General features: G+C 41.2%; 2 protein-coding genes across 2 annotated transcripts; both read right to left on the bottom strand.

Moving 5' to 3' along the window:
• Positions 1–2,001: 2,001 nt before the first annotated feature.
• On the bottom strand, positions 2,002–5,230 carry LOC131882199 (solute carrier family 35 member F6-like; the record flags this gene model as incomplete). Its single annotated transcript, XM_059229265.1, is given in 5 exon segments — positions 2,002–2,345; positions 2,803–3,259; positions 3,593–3,903; positions 4,719–5,029; positions 5,092–5,230. Coding segments are annotated over 5 exon segments (1,278 nt in total). The 3' UTR covers positions 2,002–2,217.
• Positions 5,231–8,379: 3,149 nt separating this feature from the next.
• On the bottom strand, positions 8,380–11,229 carry LOC131882139 (uncharacterized). Its single transcript, XM_059229199.1, has one exon. It carries the CDS (start codon positions 10,990–10,992, stop codon positions 8,563–8,565), a length of 2,430 nt encoding a protein of 809 aa, XP_059085182.1. The 5' UTR covers positions 10,993–11,229; the 3' UTR covers positions 8,380–8,562.

The raw sequence follows: 11,229 nt of genomic DNA, 5'->3' as shown, positions 1-11,229 counted from the left end.
AGCAAGTCAACATTTCTCATTGTATTCTCATAATAGTGAAGTACCAGGGAGGGACCACACATACTTGCAATCTTATGCCATCTTTGTCTCAAAGGTTTAAAAATACGTTAACAAAAACCCTAGTTTGAGGAAAAACTAAGATGCTTATTTAAATATTTTAATACCTGGTTCTAGCTGGCTCAAAGACAAGTTATAATATTGCTATTAAAAATAAATCAAAAGATTAGACAGGCTTAACACCACCCCCAAAAGCAAACTATTTTTAGATGTTGCAATGACCCTGTGGTGAGCATTGCCAATGAAGCATGAATTTGTTGCTAAATAATAAAACTATTTTGCTTTGTTATGTTTGTCCAAACTCACAAGGTTTTGGCAATTGTAGATTTGGCTTAAAGATATAGCACTATACGTTAAAGTAACAAATGCCTTGACATTGGATAACTGGAGTATGGTTTAACATATCAAAAGTATTATTCCGAAAATAAAAGATAACACTCACTTTTCCACTTATCTTATGTTAAAAGGAGCAGTTGTTAATTAATAATTTACAATTCAACCGGCGTTGTCAATAAACGGATGTCGGGTTCATTGTCGGATGAAAAGAGTTGCCAGTGAAGACTTCAGCTAGGAGTTGACATAATATAAAAGTAACTAGCACAATCAATATCATCAAATACACGTAAACCATGATTTGGGCAATTTTCTCAAAAACTCAGTGCTAAGTATCTACATTTACTTGACCAATCAGGCCAATCATGACCAACCCAAAATGGCCTCACTTGAAATTCATTTTTTAAGTTGGGTGATTTACTTGGACTTTCCGTCATTATCTGAAAATACTTCTTAAATTACTCCAAATTCAAACGAAAAAGTAAGAAAAAAACCACTCGAGCAAGCATCTGCATTACATTGGCTCGGCTCTCCTTTTGAAAAAAGTCGTCGGCAGATTAGGGCACGCATTGTCACCTAAAATTGGTTCCGATTATTTTCCATTGTTATAAATTTTGGCTTCTTGGATCTTGCAGGCTGCGCCCGTCAGGGGTCGCTTTTCATGCTTGTACTCTTCTACTAGAGAACCGTAGTCTGGCCGATAGAACTAAATATAAAAAACACCTCGATTTTGGGTTCAGCTTACTTAAATTCCTAGCACCACAAAAGTGATCCAGAACAGAGTCAGACTTCATTGCTCTCAAAACCAACGACCATGTTAATTTGGTTCCCAAGATCAAAATAACCATGAAAAAGGCAATTCAGAATAATCCATGCTCTAATAGTCCTTTTTATTGAGCGGAGCAAGCGTCCTCTGCTTCGTCTATGTGAGGACAAACAACCGTAGAAACGAGAGAATACGCTCTAAGATGCCAGACTTTGCCTATAGGGGATGTCAAGTGAATGAAATTCATAAAAATGTGGTCCGGCACCCTGATTTTGGACACTTTTAAGAGGGAGAACTAAGACAAACATTATAGCCAACTCGCACCACCCACCCATTGAATTTTCAATAATCAAGTGATTTTGAGTAAGCTGAGTTACAAAACCCACCAAATGAACATGTTTGGGGTTAATCGGTGAATGCACTGCCAAATTGGGTATACCACAATGATATATGCTTAGAGAGGCATGTAAAATGGAAAAAATGTCAAAATTCAATCCATGCACAGTGCGGTTTGACTGGGCATGTTGTCTTTGATTTTACTCCGTAGAATAACTAACGTCAGTTGTTCACGAGCGCGTTTACTTGACAAACCCTATCGATTCTTCATTCAATACTCTCTTGATTAAGTACTGTGACACAATGAGTAAGCCGTCAACTCTTCTGGGAGACGTTTCAAATTATCTTTTGATAAATTTCCGATTGAGATACCTCCACGTAGTAAAATGTTCACTTTTTCAACAATAGATGCCTTTACATTCTTCCAAACCGAGGCCAAAGTGTAGCTAAAAATTTCTTTTCACACGGTTACAAGTCAAAACATTCTATACAACCCTTCAGGCCATTGATCGACTCTACTGGATGTATATATTTCAAATACTTTTTCAGCGCAACTATAATGTACTAGGGTGGTATCACAATTATTAGAATGAAGATAAGAAAGAATACGAGTACACGAGTCAGGTCATTGATAGGAAACAAAAAACTCATTTTTTGTGGGACGAAAAGGCAAGGGGAACTCAAACGAGAGTTGTATTGGGTTATAGAATCCATTGGCAACAAGGCTAGGTCTCTCGTTCATAAATGCTACGTTCCGGTTCCACTGGACCGGTTTCTTCACTCTCATTGTCCAGATTGGCATAAGGGTCTCGTCGAGTGCAGAAACGACCACGAAGGTATTTGATACCGGGAGCTAAATCAAAGAAATCGATTGAGAGGCATGATTATTCAACAGCAAATCACAGTAGGGGTAAGTAAGAACGTCTTTCAGAGTGGACAAGATGGCTACCAATTGCAATGGTTACTCGGTTGAATGAGCACAAAATCATAGGAGTTGGGTCAGGTGTTCCAAGGAGCACTTGAAATAATTTTGAACTCCGATCACAAGGCAAGGTCAAAGGTCATGGAGCTATCAAACATAGGTGCATATGACGAGTAAGTTTGCCCTTTAGATTCATGACTCGCTCCATTTCTATGTATGTGACAAGCATGTAATTTAACGTTTGTAGTTCAATTGGGCAAAATATTGGCTTCAGTGACCGACATGACGAGAAGAACGTAAAGTCGATCGACTTCAATAAAAAATAAGACCATTTTAGCCTCTTAGTCCAATCAATCCCGTTCAGCCATGCTTAAACTGAAGAACTTACCAAAAACCAGGTCGTTGTAGATGCACATGCCACAGACAAGCAGGGCGAAACCAAGGAGTTGCAACACGTGGAACCGTTGCCACCCAACCATGAGGGAAACGCCCCAAATGACCATGGTTCTGACACTATCTAGGACCATCCGGGTGGTGGCCGACATCTCCTTGGTCACGGAGATGCCCGCAAAGTTGAAGAAGGCAATGGACACAACGGTACCGCAGAAAGCGGTCATAAGTTGTCCATTGTGAAACAACTGATAGAGACCGTCGTAGGCGTCTTCGAGGACGTGTCGGGGATTGTTGCCAAACTTGGGTCCCACGGGAATGAAATACATCGGGATGAGTAACGTGGCCAGGGTCAGGAACCCAAAGGTGCCCTCCCAACCTACGGCCTGTAGAGGTGGGACATCATATTTGGCCAAGAATTTTTCTTCGTAAACCATTTGGGTGGCCACGATGACCTAGTTTCAGGAGGAGGACAGTTATTCTGCTTCTTAGAGACCACCAGGCTTTCAACAAGGTAGATGGCGCTACGCCTTTTCACATATCGTGCCCGATTTTTGGCCTCGTTTGTTGACTAACCAAAGAAGCTTGATGACTTCTAAACTCCATCAAATCATAGCCAGGCTTCAGTGAACTCGACATCAAGTGAACATCAAAACAAGGATGTGGAAGGTGCTCTATTGTTGGCTAATCTTTAGGGAGCCATCTAATGTCTAAATCTTAAAACTTCAATTTAGCTACACCAGAACTTCGATCATTGCTTGGTAGACAAGGAGCCAAAGGTAACTTACTTGAGCGCAAACAATTAGGATATCCCCCAGAAGTACATCAGAACTGGATTTATTGGACTCGGATACTAGGGCATTTAAGCCCTGGATGGATCCACCGTAGTATTCGGCATGGAACAGTGGGCTCTGGAGATTCGATTGGGTTTCCACCAATGTTTCGTTTTTGTGGTGGGCAGGATGGAGATAGAGCATATCACAGAGGCCCACCACAGCCAAGCCAATGATAATCAAACCAATGCCAAACCATTTGAACCACTGGAAACGTCTCCGCAAGAAAATCCTCGAGAACAAACCAGTGAAGATGATAACAGCCCCTGACAAGACGAAAAATTACTCGAAACTGCCAAAAACGCAAATTTACTGTTTTCCTTGTTTCGTCAAAAAAAAAACAAAAAAAACTAAGCATTATCGTGAATTTATGTAACATTGCTGGAAAGGGAGAACTGGCATAAAAACCCTGGCACGGCTTCTTTTCCAGTTTCGAAAACAGCTCCAAATTTAAGTGCCTTCAAATTCAAACCTGAGCTTCGAAACCGTTAGTATGTCTGAATGGTTAATTGTAATAATTCTTTCAAATTCTTCTCAATTAGCAAGGACTAAGTTTCGTGAAGTTAAATTTAGATATCCAGATGTCTAAAGCGTATCCCAGTGAGTAAAAGCAACGAAAATTAACACAGATATTTGAGCATATCAGATTAAAATGTTTCACTTTTCCAACCAGAGCCTTCTATGTTGACCATGAACTTTCCGGGTTATATATACATCTATCGTATTTATTTGAGGGATGGTCATTTCGACTTCTGTTCTTAAATCTTCACATCGGTTCAATGCATAGACATGACCTGCTAGTGTTTCAAAATCTTAAATAATGCCAAAATAAGCGTTCTTGTATGCCATCAGGGATCGATGTTATAATGGTCAGAGAAAAAATTCTTCCAAACTTTATCAATGAGCAATAACTCGCTATAGCTTCAAAGCATTTCAAGCAACAAAGCCTATCTCATCGTATTTCTAGGTTAAACACCACACAATTTCAGTTGAAACCCATTTTGCTTAAGAGCATAACGGATAAAATCCACCATGCAACTAGTTCCTGAACCCTAGACTATGGACTCATTGACTGACTGACCTCTTAGCATTTGAAACGATGAGGCATAGGTCAGGGTCAAACCAATGTATTGGATCGAGGTGGCGGTCATGTCGCACATGGCCGGAGGTAAGAAGATCAGTGGACTGAACGGGGTCTCGGGAGGACCCAGTTCCTGAGGCGCATCCGGATCGCGAGCCCGGGCCAAAGCACGTTGACGACGCCAACGGAGAGCATAGTAAGCCACCATGCACATCATTTCCCCCAAAAACATACCACAAGCTTGCAAGAACGGGTGATCAAAGCCTCTTTGCTGTCCATCCGAGCTCTCCGAGGTCATGGTATCCGCCCATCTTTGGCAAATTGGAACATTGGCACAATGACAGGGATATCAAATAGCTAAGTAAGGGCTTACTTGACTGAGAGGGTGTTGATTGAGCCCGTAATGAGCATAAGAGTGGCCAAGCTCAAATGGAACATATTCATGGTGAAGATGGAGGAGAAGAACTGACGGGTCTTGACACGGAAAACGCCCACGGAAGAGCAATCAAGATCCAGAGAGAAAGATGACCTGGGGCATAAGGCCAAGGCAGGGATATAAGATAGCCAAAACTCCCCTTCCCAAGAAGGTGAAGTAAGTATATGTGATTGGTTCGTCAGTAGGGTCTGCTGAATGTGATGCCTTTAAGGAACAAAGAAACGTAGAAGTGCTAGCTAGAGGATAGCCATTTTTCCCCAACATAAAACGCTGAGGTTGCGAGTTGCATCATTATCACTCTTGGGGACATTTTGAGCATTATCACCAGGTCAAAAGTGTGGGTGACGTCATGTCAGCTGAATAATTCAGGACTCAATCATAGCATTGCAATAAAGCTTGCAAATACTTTTTTTCCATTCAGTGAAAGCAAAGTGGTCGTGCATGTAAAGTGGAGAACCTGAGGCTTTTCTGACTCTGAAACTTGACATTGGATCCCGCAATGGCTATTTAAGCAGTCCTTTTTTTTATTTCATCAAAATGGCAAGTCATTAGTGTAAATATTTGTAAGACCCTTGCAGCCGAGCCCCACTGGGTTAGGAACCCTTGTATCTGTACTCCAGGGACTAGAGTTGTGAATCGGATTCCAAGAGTCAAATCTGATCTGATCCAAAAAGTCAGATCCAATCTGATTTGGAATCGGATTTGGATTGAGTTTGGATCTAATCCAAGTCCGAAATTGCAAGACAAATTAAATAAATGTAAATTTGTTTTGAGAATGGTTTCCTTCACAAGCCTCAACATGTGAGGGAAAGCAAAGATCTTCAAAGTTAAAATCTGTGAATGGACCTACTATCTTAAAAGCTAATACAATTGTGTGGCAATCCCAAACAAATAAGGAAACCCAAAATTTCAGAAAATAAGAACAGGATCAAAGTATTTGCAATCCATACAGTCAGTATTAGAATTAAGGAAATATGAAAATCTCACCATATCAAGCTTGTTAATGCGCAAATTTTCCACCATTTTGATAATAGAATTATATTCAATGGTATTAGAAATGAAACATATAATAAAGACAATTGTTACAAAAATGTGACATTATTGCAACAGGAAGATTATATTTTGACTAAGGCAATTCCACTCAATCTCATCATTTTAAAACGTTTAAGTGGCAAAAAAGCACATTTAGTTGAAGTTAAATGACCTCCTTTTTTTACAATTGAGTGAAACAATCAGATTTGGATCAGATTTTGCAATTTGTAGTTGAATTAAGCAAATATATCTCGGATTTGGATTCAGATTTGGATCTTAAAAAAAATTGGATTCCAATTCGAATTGAGCAGAAAAAATCGGATTTGAATTCGGCTTGGGCAGAAAATTTCAGATTCGGATTTGGTCGCATTGGGACAAAATTCTTGGATTCGGATTTGGATTACAAAAGGTCACTTTGGATTGGATTTGAAGATCCTGTTGGATCCAATGCACAGCTCTAGTAGGGATCCCTGCAACAACCAGTTTGATTAGGTTCAGTTAGGTATGTTTGAGTAAGGTTTGGTTGGGTTTGCAAGATAAAAACTTTAGCTCTGGTGGGGCACAAAGAGATTATCCATTTACTAAGATTACTCTATAACCAATGCTTGTGTCAAGGAAATCCAGTGCTAGGGAATGGGTACCCCCATACGTGGTTTTGTGAATGCACATTTTGAAATGCAACTGGGTAAAATTTAGTAATGTCGCATTTCAAAATTTGAGTTCACAACACCACATTTTTCTCAAGTTTAACAAAGTAAATTCACGCAACCTCAAACTTAAGATCTTTTTCATAAAGGATAACAATCATCGAAATAAAAAATCTTCGAACCTCGCTAGAAAATGTCTGCACAAGTTTTTCTCAAGACATGGATAAAAAACGCTAAATAGACCATCAAGCATGGTGTTCATTCACACAAGCTTTCACTTGGGTTTCAAAAAGTTTAAACACAAATATTTTGATTTTTAATGCCATCAAATTGCCAAACCAAAAAGCAAACACAATTTGGCAAGAATATGTCCTTATTTCTTCTCATGACTGAAAAAAGTTAACGTAAGGCAAGTATTCCACTCATTCATCGACGCAACAAAAATCAGGGTTATATATTGAGGGTTTCCGTCATGCAACTAGTAATGTCATCCGTTCACAGAAGGTTTTAAATGATAACCATACTCATAGCCTCCCGTGATCACTTATTTGATCCCATCAGTAGCAGCAAACAAGTCACTGCATTGTTTTGCATTTAAGACAGAACTTTGAAAAAATCGGGAGGAAATCTCTATGCATTGTTTCTTTCCCTCGTTAAAAAAAGAGAAATGATGGTAACGGGAGGGCTACAAATCAGTATGCTTACTACTAGGCCAAAACTTGCATCCTACACATTGCATAAAAACTGCAATTTATTATGCAATTTTAGCCATTTCAGCACAAAAATATCAACATTTCGGCAATTTGGGGTTGTTTAAAATAAAATTGTGAAATTGAAGTTGTCCTCATTTTTTTCTAAAAAATATGTTTGACATGAAAGTTCCGAATAAGTTACAGCTATATTAACAACCGACTGGATAATATCAGTATATCAAATACTTTTTCCTTGCACTTTTTTGAGACATACTATATTAAAGGTAGGGACGCAATATGCTGTTGCAGAACTCAGGCATCATTTTATCATACAATATCAAAGATATAGGTAGAAAATGTTAGTCTAGTTGATTGGTCTCACAGGCAGCGTGAACAATGCAAGAATCTTCTCCCAAGGATAAAAAGTCAGATGGCAGCTCTCTTGCTTGGCCTGCCATCTGAAAATGGGTGTCCCAAAAAGATATCCCCACGTGGTTTCGTGAGCACTTATTTTGAGGCCCTAGAAAGTGCGATCGCCAGGGCTAATGGGTGGGCGGATCATTAGAATATATTATTGATTGATTACAGTTTGGAAAAAGTACATCTAAATGTATTCATAAATGACATTTTTTTTAACTAGATGAAATTATACAGATAGAGGTAATAATCTTAAGTTAATTGCATAAAGAAGTTTAAGTGTTCATGAATCAGAGGTTTTTTAAATAGTGTTTGTAATATTTGATGGTTGGTTGATCCATAACACATAGAGGAGGTCATTAGAATATTAGATTGACTGATTACAAGTTGTAAAAAGCATCTTCATCGTGTGAAATGATAATTTATCCTTGTTTTGCCTTGCATGCGTCACTTTATACATTCGATGTGTCATTTTATATTTTATACATTTAGTGTGCCAAATTCTATTTTACCTGTAGATTTACGTCTACCAACCTTCAAATCCGTGTTTTGTGAGTCAACAACTAATTGTGGATATACGATTTATTCTCAGATGAATGGATGGAGTTAACTTGTTTGTGTTAAAGTGTTGTTTTGATCTTTTCCAGTTTCTCGTTGACCTTCCTAATGTCCTTGAGCCGTTCGGGGGATCCGATGCCGTGGTTGGAGGCCACGATCTTTACGTTGGAGGTGTCTTCAGAGTACAACTTCAAGGGCTCCTTGATGGCAGCGTTTTTAAAGGCGATTTGTCGGAGAGACACATCCGGATTTGTGCTCTTTTTGACCCTGGGGGCCTCGGGTTTGACGAGATGTTGATCCTTCTCCAACGTAGAGGCGATATCTTGGCTGAGAGCAGAGAGTTGGTCGAAAATCTCAGTGAAGTCGAAACCAGATTTCTTGGCCGGTTTCAAGCCCGTCTCGTTGAGCATCTTCCGCGTTTGAAATGGGATCAAGGCCATGGAATCATCCTTCAGTTTGGCCAGACTCTCGTTGACCCGGCGTTCGACCTCGGAATCAATGTGCCTGGATCGTAATAAGCTCTCTTTCCGTTTGACACTCCTAAAACTCAATCCGGATAACCTGGAGCCATTGTTGGCTTTGGATGGGTCGGACTCTTCTTTGACGACCATGGACTCCTTGCTGATGGTGATTCGACTGACCGAGGTCAGGACCCTCACTTTGGAGGCGGAGAGAACGCTTTCGTTCTTGTTTACCAGATAATGGGACATGATCCCCAGACAAGTGGCCAAAACTTGGACCCTCCGAATCATGGTTTTGTGGAGATTCAGATCTTCAATGCTGTCCAAAACCAACCTGAGGGCGGCTTGCAATTCCCAGGTACTCCGTTCCACTTTGACAATGGGATGATCGTCGGGCAATGGATCCTCGGTGGAGTGGGAACAATCCTTCCAGGCGAAGTCGACCGCTCTCTGACACATTCGGATCAGCTTCGTTCCAGCTAAGTGGATCCATTTACGGTCCTGACGATATTGCTCTTTCTTGATGATCCCGGACACGGCTCGGACCTCTTCGTTGATGACATAGCAGAATGCGGTTGCATCTACAATGCCCATCACGTGGGTTTCCAGGTGCTCGACAGTTTGGCTCCACAGACTTCGTAAGGCCTTCAAATGAGCTCGGGCTCCGTGATCTTCAGGATTGAAATAGAGCTTGAACACGGCTGGAACAACCTCTTTCTCAAGCTCTTGGAGTAAATGGAGACAGGTGTGGATGGCCAAGCTCCTCTTGGCATCGGTTGTGCAGAACGTGGTGAAATGTGCGATGTGAAACAGATTATCGGCTCTTTCGTCAAAGCCACTCACCAAGTCATCAATGTCATCCGGGAGGCGATCGGGTGGGCTGACATTGGAATTGAGTACATGGTGGATCAGTTCATCCAGAGGTGTGGCTACCGAGCAAAAACAATCAATGATCAACTTGAGCAGTGCATTGTTCACCGTTTGCTCCAACTCTTCGATGATCTCTCTGGCCACGTCCTTGGCGAGACTGAGATCCTTACTGGGGCCTTCCAACTCCAGAGCCTTCTTCACATTGATCAACTCTTTTACTAGATTATGGCCTATCCCGAGAATATCTTTGTTGTCTTTGGCCTTGGAGACTTTGCCCACTGACAAGGAGAACTTGATTAGCCACTCAATGTCGTCGTTGAGATCTACAAATTGGTCCAAGGTTTCGATCTTCTCCGTGATTTCAAGAGCAGAATCCAACTTCTTGATGAACAATCCGATATCATTTTTAGCCTGGTCAGAGTCATGGATGGATTGGACCATTTCTGAAATGGCATTCCTCACCACGCCGAAGAAAAATTCTCGGCTGGAACGCGTGTGCGAGTTCATGGGGTGTCGCAAGGACTCTCTCAAGGATTGAATCACCAACGGCAAGAGCTTCTTGATCGTATCAGCTCGGGCAATCAGATCTCCACGACATTTCTCACTTTTAAGCTCACCACAAATCGAGGCCGCCAACTCCAAAAACGTGTGCAACTTGGACCCAAAGATCTTGATATTGAGAAACAAATTCTTGTAGCTCGCACTCTTCTCCAGGATCTCCAATGACTCCAGGGATGTTATGGAAGCGAGGACGGCCTTTCTTTTGGCTCCCATTTCCGTGATCTTCAGAGCTTCTTGGCACACGGGAACAATCTTGTCAAAGAAAGGAAAGGTTTTGAATGGATGCTTGGCATTGAGAACAATGCTACTTGCACAAGCCAGCAAGTTCTTGCGACACAAAAGGACATCTTCTCGTAGATCCTTATTTTCTTCCGACATCTTGGTTAGCCTTAAACCAATTTCTTGTAAGGAAGAGGCCACTCCATGACAAAGGGACTCGAATTTAAGGTTGCCCATGCGAACATGGTTCCTCATGGAGTTAATGTGCTCAATGTTCACCAACAGACCTCTGAGAACCTCCTCACAGCCTTTGGTGCTGAATCGGTCCAATTCAGCCTCAGTAATATCCATGTTCGGTTCCAAGTTCAAATCTTCGTCCATTGGAACCTCAACCGACTTTCGGCCGTTGCTTCAAGGATCACATGACTGGCAGCTCTGGTTTGTGATTGGTGGGCTCAGGTACCTAAACAAAGATTGAAGCAGCGAGCTACCAAAACCAGTGGCTCAACACAACTTGGATACCTAAGTACCTGTTGGAGAAAGAACAGACGTGGTTGTTCAGACGGCGGGAGCGATTCCAATGGGGGCGAGCTCTCTGGTCTCAAATCGGAGGTGAAA

This window comes from Tigriopus californicus, chromosome 6, assembly GCF_007210705.1.
Source record: "Tigriopus californicus strain San Diego chromosome 6, Tcal_SD_v2.1, whole genome shotgun sequence".
Taxonomy (NCBI): domain Eukaryota; kingdom Metazoa; phylum Arthropoda; class Copepoda; order Harpacticoida; family Harpacticidae; genus Tigriopus; species Tigriopus californicus.
Note: the sequence above shows the minus strand (reverse complement) of the source record. Positions and strands in the feature narration are given on the sequence as shown.